Source organism: Geotrypetes seraphini, chromosome 13 (assembly GCF_902459505.1).
Source record: "Geotrypetes seraphini chromosome 13, aGeoSer1.1, whole genome shotgun sequence".
NCBI lineage: Eukaryota > Metazoa > Chordata > Amphibia > Gymnophiona > Dermophiidae > Geotrypetes > Geotrypetes seraphini.
Window position 1 is genome coordinate 77,198,516 of NC_047096.1, and position 16,389 is coordinate 77,214,904.

Sequence of the window (16,389 nt, forward strand, 5' to 3'; positions counted from 1 at the left end):
GCCCATGGAGCTTCTATATGCTTCTAATCAGTCACACATAGATCAAACTTCTCTCGGGTCTCTGTAGGGACCACAGGCTCCCAAATGACACAGATTGCTCTCGGCATCTGAGCTGGATCCTTTAGCATGCACAGTCTCCTTCCATTTCTGTACTGCCAGTGTCCTCTGATGAGTTGTGTCTGGGGGATTTGGAGACTGAGAGATGCCGTTGAGTGAGCCAGATGACCCCCAAGGCACTTTGGGAGTTTCATAGAGAGGAGCTGGCTGAATTTATTACTAAAGCTGTCCAGAGCTTAAATATTTCTCAATCTGAGGTGCAGACTTCCACTTCTGCTAATCTTCTCATGGCTGGTACCAGGAACCCCCCCAAGAACTTTTCCAGTATATGATGAAAATTTGGTGCACTGGTATACACCAGAGGCAGGGCTGTGAGTGGCAAAAGCCATGGTGCAGCTTTATCTTGTGGCTCAAGAAGAACTGGATAGGTTTAAGTTGACAAGGGTGAATGCCATAGTGGTGGCAGTTACCAAAATGACCACTCGACCAGTCGAAGGGGGAGTGGCGCTTAAGGATACTCAGGATAGAAAATTAGAGACTTCATTGAAAATGCGTTTCAAGGTGTCTGCCCTGACACTGCAGGCAATGGTTTGTGACTTCTTTGCAGTTCGAGCATTTTTCAAGTGAATCCAACAGATTACTGATAATATGGTTGACTTGGGGGTCTTAGCTGCCTGTGGAGTTCCTGGATGTCGAGACGAGTTTGGCATACCTGGTGGATGCCTTATACGATAGAGCAAATATTACTGTTGGCCACTGGGAAGCTGATGCCACCTCTAAACAACATCTGGTGAAGTTTCCTTTTAAAGGTCATAAGAACATAAGAATTGCTGCTGCTGGGTCAGACCAATGGTCCCGTGCCCAGCAGTCCACTCCCACGACGGCCCTTAGGTCAAAGACCAGTGCCATAACTGATACTAGCCTTACCTGCGTTCGTTCTGGTTCAGCAGGAACTTGTCTAATTTAGTCTTGAATCCCTGGAGGGTGTTTTCCCCTATAACAGCCTCTGGAAGAGCGTTCCAGTTTTCTACCACTCTCTGGGTGAAGAAGAGCTTCCTTACATTTGTACGGAATCTATTCCCTTTTAACTTTAGAGAGTGCCCTCTCATTCTCTCTACCTTGAAGAGGGTGAACAACCTGTCTTTATCTACTAAGTCTATTCCCTTCATTACTTTGAATATTTTGAGCATGTCCCCCTCTCAGTCTCCTCTCCTCTTTTCAAGAGCGAAGCGGCCCAGTTTCTCTAATCTCTCACTGTACGGCAACTCCTTCAGCCCCTTAACCATTTTAGTCGCTTTTCTCTGGACCCTTTCGAGTAGTACTATGACTTTATTCATGTAAGTCGACCAGTGCTGGACGCAGTATTCCAGGTGGGGGTGTACCATGGCCTAGTACAGCAGCATGATAACCACCTCCAATCTGTTCGTGATCCCCTTCTTAATCATTCCTAGCATTCTGTTTACCCTTTTTGCCACTGCTGCTGCCGCACATTGCGCGGATGGCTTCATTAACTTGTCAACCAATACTCCTAAGTTTCTTTCTTGGGTGGGGGGGTGTTTCCGAGTTCTGCACCGGACATCCTGTATTCATGTATAAGATTTTTGTTATGCATCACTTTGCACTTATCCACGTTAAACGTCATTTGCCATGTTAAATGTCATTTGCCCATTTCTCGAGTGTGTTTATGCCACGTTGCAAGTCTTCGCAATCTTTATGCATCTTCACTACTCTGAATAACTTTGTATCGTCTGCAAATTTAATCATCTCGCTCATTGTACCAATTTCCAGGTCATTTATAAATATGTTGAAGAGCACGGGTCCAAGCCCCAAACCCTGCGGCACTCCACTCCTGATGCTTTTCCAGTCCGAGTATTGTCCATTTACCCCTACTCTCTGTTTCCTATCCGCCAACCAGTTTTTAATCCACATTAGTATTTTACCCTCGATTCCATGGCTCACAATTTTTCAAAGTAGCCGTTCATGCAGGACTTTGTCGAACACCTTCTGAAAATCCAGATATACAGTGTCGACCAGGTCACCCTTGTCAATCTGCCTATTTACTTCCTCGAAGAAGTGCAGCAAGTTCATCAAGCAAGATCTTCCTTTGCTGAAGCCGTGCTAGCTGGTCCTCATCAGATTGTGTCCGTCAAGGTGATTAATGATGCGGTCCTTTATCAGCACCTCTACCATCTTTCAGGTACCGAGGTCAGACTCACCGGTCTATAGTTTCCAGGATCTCCCCTCAAACCTTTCTTGAAGATCAGCATAACATTCGCCACTTTCCAGTCTTCCGGAATCCTTCCTGATTTGATTGACAGATTGGCTATTAGTTGAAGCAGTTCAGCTATAACCCCTTTCAGTTCCTCGATTACCCTCAGATGGATGCCATCCAGTCCAGGGGATTTATCATTTTTAAGCCTATCAATCTGCCTGCATACCTCTTCTAGACTGACCGTCAATCCTGTCAGTTTCCCGTCTTCATTTCCTGTGTATAACCTGTCAGCTTCCGATATGTTGTGTATATCCTCTTCGGTAAATACAGATGCAAAAAATGTGTTCAGTTTGTCGGCGATGGCTTTGTCCTCCTTTAGCACTACCTTTATTCCATGGTCATCCAAAGGCCCCACTGCTTCCTTTGCGGGTCGTATCCCCTTAATATACCAAAAGAACAGCTTGAAGTTTTTTGCCTCCTTGGCTATTTTTTCCTTGTAGTCTTTTTTGGCCCCTCTTACTGCCTTATGGCACCTTCTTTGATATTGTTTGTACTTTTTCCAGTTTTCGCCCGTTTTGACCTTTTCCATTCATTAAACGAAGTTTTCTTGTCTCTGATCGCTTCCTTCACCGCTCCAGTGAGCCACGCCGATTCCTTGTCATTTGTTATTTGGTGAGAACTTGGAGAAGTTGGTTAAGGATTTTGGAGATTCTAAGTCCCAGTGCTTTCCAGAAGATAATCCTAAGGGATCCTTTAAGCCTTCGCAAGCTCACTGTTGTTTTGGGGAGACAAAGCGATATAGGCCAGGGAAACCTTCTTATAATCATAATTCTAAGTTTTCCCAGAAATATGCCTTTCATTCTGAGAAATGGTTCGCTTTCCAGGCAACCTGTACCCCGGCTGCCTGCTGTACACAATGAGGGGGTACCGGTTCACTCTGCTGACTGCATTGGGGGATAGATGACCACTACTTCCATCATTTCAAGGTTGTAAAAGTAAGAAATATTTGAATAATACATTAGCATTTCAGGTAGCTTTCTACGATAAAGAATTTTGACCGCTGTTACATAGGGCTTGTTCTTATAAACATTTAAGAACTCTGTTGAAAACTTATCTTTTTTCAAAGTACTTGACCAAATAATTTTAGGTGTTTCTTATGCTATCTTATTGTTCATCTTTTGTTAACCGCATTGAACTTCTGGTTATGTGGTCTATAAGCACTATGTTATGTTATGTTACTTGGCAGAGTGGACTAACATAATGACAGATCAGTGGGTCCTGAATATTATTCAAGAATGTTACAAGTTGGAGTTTTCTGCTCCTGTTGCAGATTCTTTCTTGGTCTCCCTGTGTGTGAGCTCGGCCAAAAGGATGGTGATATAGCACACACTGACTTTCCTGCTAGAGCTGGGAGTAGTCATTCTGGCTCCTCCCAAGGAGAGAAGCCAGGGAAGATATTCTGTTTACTTCATTGTCCCGAAGAAGTGTGTGTGTGTGTGTATGTGTGTATGTGGGGGCTCTGTCAGACCAGAAGTAGAGCTCAAGAAAGTAAATCAGTTTTTGAGGGTCAGACATTTTCATATGGAAACAGTGAGATCAGTTATTGTGGTGCAACTGGGAGAATTTCTGACGGCATTCGATCTCAAGGAGGCATACTTGTATTTTCCCATCTGGCCTTCACATCAAGGATTTCTGCGCATCACCATTCTCGGTCAGCATTTTCAGTTTCATGCCATGCCATTTGGTCTTGCCACAGTAACCTGTACCTTCTTCAAAGTGGAAGTAGCCTTCCTCAGAAGGGAGGGGATCCAAGTTCACACATATCAGGACAATTAGTTAATTCAGGTGTCTTCACACCAGGAGAGCTATTGGCTGACGGATTGGGTAATTTCTCTTCTCCAGTTGTTAGGTTGGGTCATCAACTTCTCCAAAGAGTTCCTTGAGCCTGTCTCACACTTTGGAACATCTAGGAGTTTGCTTCGATACAGCACAGGGAAAGGTCTTCTTTCCGGGATCCAGGTGTGAGAAGTTACAGTCACAAGTTTGAAGCATTCTCTAGACTCCCATCCCACAGGTATGGGATTACGTGCAAGTCCTGGGGTCAATGGTCACGACGTTGGAAGTAGTGCCATGGACACGCTTTCACCTGAGACCTCTACAACAACCCCTATGGTTTCTCAGGATTAAGATTGCAGGCTTCGCTGGACAATTCAGGCCTACCGTAGTATGTCCTAGTACAGAGTCACTATCTCCTCCAGGGGATGCCTCTCACATTCTCAGACTGGATCGTAGTCTCCACAGGTGTGAGTCTGATGGGATTGAGGGAGATGTATTGCTTGCACTACTCAGTGCAGGGCACGTGGAATCAGGAGGAGAGTCAATGGCCCATCAACCGCCTAGAATTGAGGGTGGTAGGCAAAGCCCTTCTAGCCTTTCAGTCCTTGGTGGAGAGCAGAGCAACCAGGGTCCTGTCTTCTTTACACGTTTTTTTTTCCCTGGCCGATAGGCAGGGTATTGCATCAAATATCTCAGTATCCAGGAAAGGTAGTTCTGGTAACTCTGTGGCCATGTCATCCTTGATAAAAAGATCTCATGAAGCTTGTGAAGGATGGGCTGTTGCATTTTCCAGTGTCACAGGATCTGCTGTCTCAGGGCCCCATCCTGATGGAGAATACCTCCCGCTTTGGTCTTACAGCCTGGCTATTGAAAGGTCGATACTGAGGCAGAAGTTATTGCTACTCTGCTGCAAGCAAAGAAGTGATCAGCGTCCACAGCTTATGCTCGGGTATGGTGTGTATTCTACCCTTGGTGTGGTCAGCAGGGTGTTTCACCATTTCAAGCATTTCTTGCAGGAGGGTTTGTTCAAAGGGTTGGCATGCAATTCCCTCTGGGTACAGGTGGCAGCGATTGCATGATATAGAGGGCAGATTTCTCGTTCTTCCTTAGCTTCACAACCAGAAGTGGTTAGATTTCTGAAAGGGGTTCAGCACCTTCAAACTTCTCTAGAGAAACCATGTCCGGACTGGAGTCTTAATTTGGTACTCTGTGGTCTGCAGGGTCAGCTGTTCAAACCATTGCTGAAGGCAATGGTCAAGGATCTCATGCTAAAGATGGTATTTTTAGTTGCTATGGCATCAGTGAGCAGGGTTTCAGAGTTGCAGACTCTATTATGTTAAGATCCGCTCCTCCGTTTCTTGGAGTTGGGTGTAGTAGTGCAGACAGAACCTTCCTTTTACCCAAGGTGGTCTCGTCCTTTCATGTGAATCAATACTTTTTTCTGCCATCTTTTTGGGAAGAGGATTATGGTTCTCAATCCCATTCATTGCAACTGCTGGATGGGTGCAGAGTGCTTATGTGCTATCTTCAGGTTACCAATGACTTTAAGCATACTGATCATCTTTTTGTGTTGTTTTTTTCAGGGCGTAACAGGGGAGTGGCAGCTTCCAAAGCTTCGGTGGCATGCTGGATAAGGAAAGCCATTATTTTAGCATAAGTCATTGCGGGGGGACATAAGTGCCGACTGCATTACATGCTTATTCTACCAGGACGGTTTTTCATTGGAGGAAATTTGCAGAGTGGTGACTTGGTCCTCAGTACATGTTTTACAAACACTATAGGTTAGATGTGACAGCTCTTTTGGGGCATCAGTTATTGCTGAGGTGGCGGTCTTTTCCCACTCTACGTAAGGACTGCTTTGATACATCCCACTAGTCTCTGGATTCATCTGCTGCTGACACTAAGGAAGGAAAAATTATGTTCATACTTAATAATTTTCTTTCTTTTAGATGCAGCAGATGAATCCAGAGCCCCACCCTGATTGTAAATGTCAAGGGTGTCAAATGTTGGTCCTCAAGGACCGCAATCCAGTCGGGTTTTCAGGATTTCTGCAATGAATTTACATGAGCTCTATTTGCATGCACTGCTTTCATTGTACGTTAATAGATCTCATGCATATTCATTGGGGAAATCCTGAAAACCTGATTGGATTGGGCACTCAAGGACCAACATTTGACACCTCTGCTATAATGTATTGTGGTACTGAGCTTTTTCTCGGGAGTTCCGTGAAGGTTATTTTTTCCTGTTACTTTTGGTAGTTAAGATTTGGTTTCATTGCTTCTGTGTTTATGTTGATATGTGTTTGAAAGGAGTTTTTTTTCTTAATTTATCAGTTCCTGATGCTTTGGCAAGAGCGATACTAGTTGGCCAGGAGACTTTCCATCCAAAAAGATAGACTTCAACTTAGTACTCTCTATTTCTACCTGCTGGTAGAGGGACACAACCCACTAGTCTCCGGATTCATCTCTTGTATCTAAAGGAAAGAAAATGATCAGGTAAGAACATAATTTTTCTTTACATGTGGAGATCCACACTGTGCAGAGATTTCAAGGGGATGTGGTTTGGGTATGCCTTGGGTAGACCTAAAATCTATATGTGTATTCCCCATTTTTAAAAAAGTGCTAGTTTCAGCCAGAGTTTTTTCATGAAAGATTAATACAGTAATTCTCCTTAAGTCCCTGTTATTTCTTTCCATCTCAAAATGAAGAAAAATAAAAATTATGGTTTCACTACTTAATTGGTAGCATGTCTAGGCTTGTAAAATGGAATAACTACACATAACTTACATGTGGAAATTGCAGAATTATTGCTTCCATGGTGAAGCGCTAAGTTCATGTCATTCATTTTTTAATGTATGTATTTTTAAAATGGCTGCTATCGCTGCATGTAAAGGCAAATATATGTGCATTTCTTCACATCCTTATATGTATTTTACTGAATGTTCCATGTTCATCAGAGTGTTGTAACATACTGCTGGAATTGTGTGTGTCCTCGCCTCATTTCCAATCTCAACATTCTATGTAAAAATAGGCTTAAATAATCTCATCACTAGGCTATATTGTTAACCCATGTTACTATGATGTATGATTTTTGACTAATCCTCCCCTCCCCCAAATCAATGGATAAACCCTGTTCCTGTTATGTTGAACAGATCTGAATGGCTGCTTCCACTGTGCTTCCAATAGTGGATCTACAAACATTATAAAACTAAAGCCCAATTAGAGTTGAATGCAAGTAAGTGCATTTAAAATGCATTGTTTGTGCTCTGTTCATTCAGTGGCTTCACTTTAATACTTTTCTAGTCCTAAACTTCTCCAGTATAAATCTTTCAGTAAAAATTCCTTTCATTTTCCTAGAACAGAGCATTTACAAGGATGGACACAGATTACTACTTATCTAAATTGATCTCAAAATTATTGGGAAACTAGCAGTAACAACACCCTTTTCCTAGCTTATGTTTGGGGGAGTTAAGCCAAACTGAACTCTTACTGAACATACTTTCATATTTCCTTTTCTTCTTTCCCCTTCACCCACCACCCCTATCTCCTCTGATGTTTGAAGTTATAAAATGAAGTTAAAAAATTATAGAAACATTCTGAGAAAAATTATTAACAGTTAACAGTGTCTTGGGAGCATCTTTCAGGAAAGGGCTTCTTTGGAGGTTTGACCAGCAACCATAGAGCCTACCCCTATATTCATTTCTATAGCTCCATTCTTTTCTGGGTACAAATTAATTGTAATATTTTACATCCACTGTTAAAATTTATGACCTAAAAACTAGAATGAACTGAATATTTCTGTACATAGCAGTCTGGTGTTCTCCAAGGTATCTGACAACACTATGGGCTCCTTTCACTAAGCTGCGGTAGCGTTTTTAGCACGTGCTAACCCCACGCTACGTGGCTAGAACTAACGCCAGCTCAATGGTGTCGTTAGCATCTAGTGCACGGCAATGTAGTGTGCGCTAAAACCACTAGCGCAGCTTAGTAAAAGGAGCCCTATGTCTCATTTCCTTTTCTTGTGTTACAGAATCACTTTGATAATATTAATATCATCAGGAAACAGTCAAGCAGCAGGACAAAAATAGATCTTCACTACATGTTTTTTAAATCGCCAAAAATATACACATTATCTTAATTTTCTTTCTTTAAAAAATCAAAGAAAAAAAAGACCACACGTGTACACCATAGAAAGGAGACATTAGAATCAAAAATGGGTAAAAAAAAATACCCCAGTGCAACTGAAACAATAAAATATAAACAACTGTTTAGCTTTTTCCTTCACAAGATACATTTAAAGTCAATATTCTGAAGGTGCAGAACTGCCCTGCATGTAAACAGGGGGACTTCATGTCCAAGGAAGAGAGAGAAACAAAGCGCATGGGATCTCCATGTATACACACATTAGATTCAATTAACCAGACACTATTCATTGTTTAATAAGAATAGGAGTCTGGGATCTCAGTCTTCATACAGAACACACAGGTGAGAGTGACTTCAACATCCACTACCTCACCTTTCAACATGAAACAGGGTCTGAGATATAGATTCATGGATAGCCATAGAATATATACATTTGGACTGAGCTCAAAATCCAATTTTATACTGGTTTGAGGACATATGATCTGGCCTGTTTTGACGTACCTGGAAAATAAATATTTGGGACCAACTCTGCTATACACCAAAGAAAGCAACCAAAACACATTTGGTATCTGGCAGACAAAAAAACCCAAAAAAATAAAAAATTAATCTTAAAGATGTCCTTTGGAATGATAGGCTTCAGTGCTTGCATACATATGTACACATGGTGAAGCTCAGGGGACAAAAGTATTAAGTCACTTTCTCAGACTGCTTCTCTTCTGATACAAGCCTCATAGGCCATGTGGAAAGAATGCTCAGGACATTCTACCTTTTTGCTTTTTAAGCGGGCAGTCTCCATATTTACAGAAGTCCTTCTGTTTCTCCAATTTTCATTATACATCTACTGCTTTGTCGGGTGCTTCGGTCTTTACATATAGGATTTTTTCTCTCTTTAAGCAGCAGACCCCAAACAGACTAGATCTTGAGTTCAGTTTACCTGAATGATAAAACATTAATATGAAGAAAATAGACATTCTTAACAGTCTGGGGAAAAAGTCAAGAAAGTGGTAAGGCTGAAGAACTGTGCAAAGTATATTTTCAAGTTGTGCTGATAATTTCTGTCTTAATTTAGAGCACCCTTTATCTATAGCTTTTTCATTATCTTGGGTCATTATCTTGGGAAACATACCCTGGATCCTCTTAGAGAGGAGCTAGCCATGTTCAAACCCAAATTCCTCAAAAGCTAAGGTAGAGACAACATTAAGTAAGGCATATGATTCTAATAGCAGGAGCTGGCTCTCATGCTTTCCATGTAATTTACCAGTAGCAGATGAAAACCTTATCACCAGATAGATGCATTGCAGTTGCCTTTTTTCCTTGGAAATATAGGACAGTCGAATTGTTGTTGCTTATTAGGCCTGATGACCCTAGATCTAGAATGCTAAGCAAAATGAGCAAGAACCACTGTTCTTCAATAACTTTTGTGTATCACTATAAATCCTGGAATCTGGAAGCCAAGCACTGTAATAGAGATGAGCCTCCATAGGAGGAAGATGGAAGTCCATAAGTTTCTCAAATGAGGTCTTTGATCTTGGTTTCATTAAGGAGATATTACATCAGGGTTGCATCTGTTGTGAAAACTAACACTGAGAGCACTACAGCTTCTTTGCCACTATACAGACATTACCAGGAAAAAAAATGGCACAGAAACCATAAGTCCCACAGTGTGGAATGTCATTTTTTGGTAGTTTTTCAGGGGCACTATCTCAGTACTCTAGGATGCAAAATTTTGTTGGACGCTCACAATAAGTCACATAATTTTTTTTTTCTTAGAGTTTAAGACAGTACTTTTTTAACTTGAGTACGTGTTCAAGATGAAAGGTTCTTTCTTCCCAGCCAAGAACTTGACCTGCCTTTACCTCTTCTCATGCTCCATGGATGTATGATCCTGTCAGGCACATCATGGCCCAAATCTGTTACATTCTCTTACACCATTGTCTGCACTTGGGTATTCAGAACAGATGCATTTATAGCCTATGTTCATAGCTTTGCACTAGTATATAGACATTGGTCGACAGCCTCTCCCAGAATTAGTCAGCTTTTGTGGGTGAGCCTGTTTGCCTGAAGAAACCACATGCATCTATCCTACTAAAAGGAAAGTTTGTATACCATATTTCCCTAGATATCCTGTAGGAAGTTTTATTGCCATTTAGTTGGTGAGGGAATCTGTTGATTTTCTTTCTCAAGGATCTTAAACAATTGATTCTTTCTTGTGGATGTTGGTATAGTCTTAGCCTTTATCTTGACTGATAGCAGCTGTCTTCTCATTCACTCTCTTTAAAATGAAACAGAAATACAAACATAAGATAGAAGGCAAGAAATAAAGAAGGCAAGTATACTGGACAGAGCTGAGACAGACATACTCCCTGAAACAACAGAACTAACTCATAAATTACCTTAGTTTTCTCTTGCTCATATGGGTTTCCAGCTCAGTGAGGAGCCAGCAGCCACCTATGGATTTCTCCCCCTTTCCATCCCAAGTTTTATAAGGTGTGTTTTTCTGTCTAACCTAGACTTGGCAGTGACAATACCTGTATAGGGGATCACAAACCACTGCTGTATTTGGACCCTGGTCAATATGCTTCCTGAGTGTGAACAGTAGCTGCTTTTGAGTGATGGTCTCTTTTGGTCCATCTTCTGCAGCAGCTTCATCTCTGGTTGACTGGAGTAGCATCTGTTATGTTTTTTTATTGACACCCACCATCATGAAAGGCTCACAACATTATTGCAAAGAACATAAGAAGTTGTCACACATATCTATTAGATACTGTAGATTCTGAAAGTGTATTGTAATTGAGGCCAGTGTGTAGCAGACAATGAAACTTAACAGCTCTTTCTAATAGCATAGTGATTCTAAAGTACATCACCACCATTTCAAAATAATAAGAACCTATTCCACTGGGAAAACCCCCAAAGCATTATAAATTACTAGAAGGCATAAACAAGTAATATGAGATCATAAACTTAAAGCACTGTTAAAAACCCATGTAAATTTGTCATCATTTAAAAAAAAAGTTTATTAGGTTTTTTATATACCGCCTATCAAGGTTATCTAAGCGGTTTTACAATCAGTTTTCATGTGATTTCAAAAAAGCTTAATTACTCTAAAATCCATTTCAAATTCATGAGGATTAAAGGTTTTTAAACTTAACTTGAATGAGTGAAAAAACGTGCAGTGGGTTCTGACGTGTTTCGCCAGAACAGCTTCCTCAGAGAACCCACTCTAGCTGGATGACAATCAGAAGAAAAACTTCATCCTTACATATCTTTCTTGGCTCTCTGTCTTCCGGTTTGAGTCAAGAGAGATACATAAGGATGAAGTTTTTCTTCTGATTGTCATCCAGCGAGTGGGTTCTGTGAGGAAGCCGTTCTGGCGAAATGTGTCAGAACCCGCTGCAGTGATACAACTTCAGACATGTTTTTTCACTCATTCAAGTTTAAAAACCTTCTTTAATCCTCACGAATCTGAAATGGATTTTAGAGTAATTAAGCTTTTTTGAAATCACATGAAAAACCTTCTAACTGACTAAAGATGGAGCAATGATAGATATTATGGAAGCACATTAAAGGGCTCGTCCCTGCTTGTGATTTCTACACCATATATGGTTCTGAGCTCCGCCTGTCAGTTTAATGTTTTATTAAATTGCAAGTGTTCCCATTTTGTTTTGGTTGAGTTATCACCCCTTTGGGACACTTCCCGATTGGACTATTCATTACCCAGTAGTGCATTAAGGGTATAATTCAGTGTATGCAGGAACTAGTAACTCTGGACATTTTGTCACCCAGAACTTCCCACAGTGGTTGCTCAATGGAGGACTCATCTTAAGTATGAATGAATGCCTACTTGTGATTCTATTTGTGGAAAAAAAAAAACAGATCCTTTATACCTACCGTTCCTTTCTGTGTATTGCTTTCAGCTTGAAGACTGAAGAATGGGTTTGTTTGTGCTTTAAGAACAGGTGGACCAGAGGACACTCCTGCTGCTGTCATCAAGGAGTTTCCAGCATTGACAGAGGTTATTAAATTAGTCCCCGTGAGGAGAGGTGGGGCTTTTGAAGAGGCCATCAGATTATTGCCAGGGTTAAGCTGGGGAGAGATTAAACTGTTGCCTGTGTGAAGAGATGTGGTATTTGATGAAGTCAGTAGGTTAGTGCCAGAATGCAGAAGAGCTGTGGTGGTGGCTGTCAGGAGGTTGGGCAGCTGGGAGGCTCCAGCTAGTTGTAGCCTCTGTAACTCCCGTCTCTGATGGATTTGCTGCATCATCTGATATACTAGGTTCTGCTGCTCCTAGGGTGGGGAGATAAAACAATTTGTATTGCAACTGAAAAATTCTTCACCAAAGAGGTGACAAGACATTTAATCACTGACACTTTGATTCTGCAGAAATTCTATCAAGATGATCCTACTTACTACCCACACCCACTGCCTCCTTAATTAATAAAAGATTAATGCAGTGGAATACTAAACATGTCATTAAAAGTCTATAAAAAACTGTAAGGCTACTGAGATTTCCCATTTCCTCTCTCTTATAGTTTAGCATAACCAGTTAACTTTATAGCGGTTATAACGCCCCCCCCCCCCCCCGACATTCAATGCTCAGAAATGGCCCAGCACTAAATATCCCAGTTTAATGCCAGTAGCGGACAGCAAAAAGTGCTGCCTGCCACTGGCTGGATATTGGGTCTAGTGTTTTTGCTAGCCATTTTGTTGGTTAGATGGGCGTCAGAGCTTTAGGCTTCTCATGCAGGATCCTTGCTTACACTTACAAATCCTTTTGGAGGACTCAATTGTGCATAGGTTTTTCTATTTCATATGAATCAGTTCTTTATATTGCCAGCCTCTGTGGGTCTGTGTTTTTTGGAGTCACATAAAAAGCTGAACAAGTTAGCTGGCTACAGAATGTTTCTCCACTATTTACAGTACTTCTGCTTATCTTTTTGGCTCTTGGTATTCTTCTAGGGCCATGTATAGGATATGTGGCTCTAGAAGAGTACTGTTGTAATCCGCTTTGTATAAAGGCAGAATATAAGTAATAAACTATAGTAAGTGTGATTAAGGAAGTATACATCCTCTTTGGGAGAGTGGTACTGGAGGTTTGAGCTATCTTTTAAGCTAAAATGGGAGCAGGATTTGGGGGAAGCCACAGCTTGCTCTGGATCGGTGGCATGGAATGTTGCTACAATTTGGGTTTTTGCCAGGTACTTGTGAATTGGATTGGCCTCCATGAAGACAGGATACTGGGCTAGATGGTCCATTGGTCTGACCCAGTAAGGCTATGTTTTTATCTTACTGGGAATCAGTGGGAGCCACCGGTTCTGGTGCAGTCCTGCCAAGACCATAGAAACTTGATGGCAGATAAAGGCCAAATGGCTCATTTAGTCTGCCCATCCGCAGTAACCATTATCTCTTCCTCTCTCTAAGAAATCACATATGCCTATCCCAGGCCCTTCTGAATTCAGACAAATTCTCTATCTCCACCACCTCTTCTGGGAGACTGTTCCATGCGTCTACCACCCTTTCTGTAAAAAAGTATTTCCTTAGATTACTCCAGAGCCTATCACCTCTTAACTTCATCCTATGCCCTCTCATTGCAGAGTTTCCATTCAAATGAAAGAGACTCGACTCATGCGCATTTATATTACGTAGGTATTTAAATGTCTTTATCATATCTCCCCTCTCCCGCCTTTCCTCCAAAGTATACAGATTGAGATCTTTAAGTCTGTCCCCATACGCCTTATGATGAAGACCACATACCATTTTAACAGCCTTCCTCTGGACCGACTCCATCCTTTTTATATCTTTTTGAAGCTGAAGTCTCCAGAATTGTATGCAATATTCTAAATGAGGTCTCACCAAAGTCTTATACAGGGGCATCAATACCTCCTTTTTTCTACTGGCCATATCTCTCCCTATGCAACCTAGCATCCTTCTAGCTTACGCCGTCACCTTTTCAACATGTGTGGCCACCTTAAGATCATCACATACAATCGCACCCAAGTCCCGCTCTTCTGTCGTGTACATAAATTCTTCACTCCCTAACTGTACCGTTCCCTCGGGATTTTGCAGCCCAAATGCATGACCTTAACAACTTTAAATCTAATCTCAAAACATTTCTTTTTAGAGATGCTTTTGAGATTTATACTTAGCTTTCCTTATTCAAAAAACTCAGATATTAGGCCTTACTTTAAAGATCCCCTTTACTCCTTTTGTATTTTGCCTTCCCTTTCTTTTATTTTAAGCAATGTATCCTCCCCATCTGCATCATGTATGTCTGTACTGTCATTGTGAATATGTTCCCTCTATTTTTAAAAAAACTTTTAAATAACTTGTATAAATTGGAATCCGCTTTGTTTATAAAAGCGGTATATCAAGACCTAAATAAACTTAAAACTTAGCATTAAAATTTTAGCTGCCAAATTTCAGACCATTCTTCAAGCTTCGCCAGGTCTTTAAGAACATAAGAAGTTGCCTCCACTGGGTCAGACCAGAGGTCCATCACGCCCAGCAGTCCGCACCCACGGCGGCCCCATCAGGTCCACGACCTGTCAGGTTTTCTTGATTTAGCCCTATATCCCTATCTACCTCTATCTGTACCCTTCAATCCCCCTATCCTTCAGGAATCTATCCAATCCCTCTTTGAATCCCCGTAGCGTAATCTCCCCGATCACATCCTTTCTTCATGTTATTCACACCATCCGGTGTGTCTACTCTATTGCAGATTTTGGTATCATCCGCAAAGAGGCAAATCTTACCCGACAACCCTTCAGCAATATCGTTTATAAAAATGTTAAAAAGAACAGGCCCAAGAACAGAACCACTGATAACATCCCTTTCCTCAGAGTGATCTCCATTGATCACTACCCTCTGTCGCCTTCTACTCAACCAGTTCTTGACCCAGCCCGTCACTTTGGGACCCATCCCGAGAGTACTCAGTTTATTTATTAGACATCTGTGTGGAACACTGTCAAAGGCTTTGCTAAAATGTAAATACACCACATTTAGCGCACATCCTCTATCCAATTCTCTAGTCACCCAGTCAAAGAAATTGAGCATATTTCTGTGACAAGACCTACCTCTAGTGAATCCATGTTGCCTCCGGTCCTATAATCCACAGGATTCCATAAATTTGACCATTCTCTGTTTTAAAAGTGTTTCCATTAATTTGCTTACCACAGAGGTTAGACTTACCTGCCTGTAATTCCCTACTTTTTCCTTACTTCCACTTTTGTGGAGAGGGACCACATCCACCCTTCTCCAGTCCTCCGGTACCACTCCCGACTCTAGAGACTCGTTGAAAAGGTCAGTCAGCGGAGCTACCAGAACTTCCGTAAGTTCCTTCAGCACCCTAGGATGTACACCATCTGGCCTCATCGCTTTGTTTACCTTTATTTTAGCTAGCTCCTCACAAACACAGGGAGCTAGCTAGGCTGTTTAAGCTACATGTAGCACTGGTGCTTGCACCGACTCTCTCAGTACCTGCCTAGCCTGAGCATGGCACATTAAGGCCCCCTTTCTTCCCTTCCAGCGTCTTCTCCCCACTCTCTGTGCCCCATTTCCCTTCTTTTCTTTTTTTTCTTAGTTTTGTATAGAGTCTTCAATCCAAGAAAGCTTGACTCGGTTTACAGTAGTTAGATAAGGTAATGAAAATATGAAACAGTAATTAAATTAAGGAAATAGTAACATAGTAGAAGTAGGAGAGAAATTAATTACCAAAGTGCTTGGTGAATAGAATGGTTTTCAAAGACTTGCGAAAGGATGAAAGAGAACTAAAACTTTGCAAAAAAAGTGGAAGATCATTCCAAAGTTGGGTGAACTTGAAGGACAGAGATTGACCAAAAGCTTTGGTTCTTTTAATACCTTTACTAGATGGACAAGATAGCTTAAATTGTTGATCACCCCTTGCAAAAGAAAATGTATAAAGATTCCAAGATAGAGGGACTAACGGAGAGAAGATACCAAAGAAAATTTTGAAAATAACACAGGCACATTTAAACTGGACTCTAAAATACACGGGAAGCCAATGCAGATTATAAAGTAATGGTGTCACATGATCAAACTTACATTTCCTGAAAATCAATCTTGCAGCAGTGTTCTGGATCAATTGTAATCTAGAAAGACAATTTTTTTGTAATACCGAGATAGAGG

The 16,389-nt window shown here is 41.3% G+C and overlaps 1 protein-coding gene across 4 annotated transcripts in view; it reads right to left on the bottom strand.

Annotated features, from left to right (window-relative positions):
* Positions 1–8,191: 8,191 nt before the first annotated feature.
* MLLT6 (MLLT6, PHD finger containing) overlaps positions 8,192–16,389 on the bottom strand; it is a 240,675-nt gene continuing 232,477 nt past the window's right edge. For all 4 annotated transcript variants that reach the window (XM_033918301.1, XM_033918300.1, XM_033918303.1 and 1 more), the window contains 2 exons: positions 12,136–12,531; positions 8,192–10,519 (listed from right to left, as the gene is read on the bottom strand). In XM_033918301.1, coding sequence (XP_033774192.1) covers positions 10,475–10,519; positions 12,136–12,531 — 441 coding nt within the window. In that variant the 3' untranslated portion in view covers positions 8,192–10,474. The remainder of the gene's footprint in view (positions 10,520–12,135; positions 12,532–16,389) is intronic.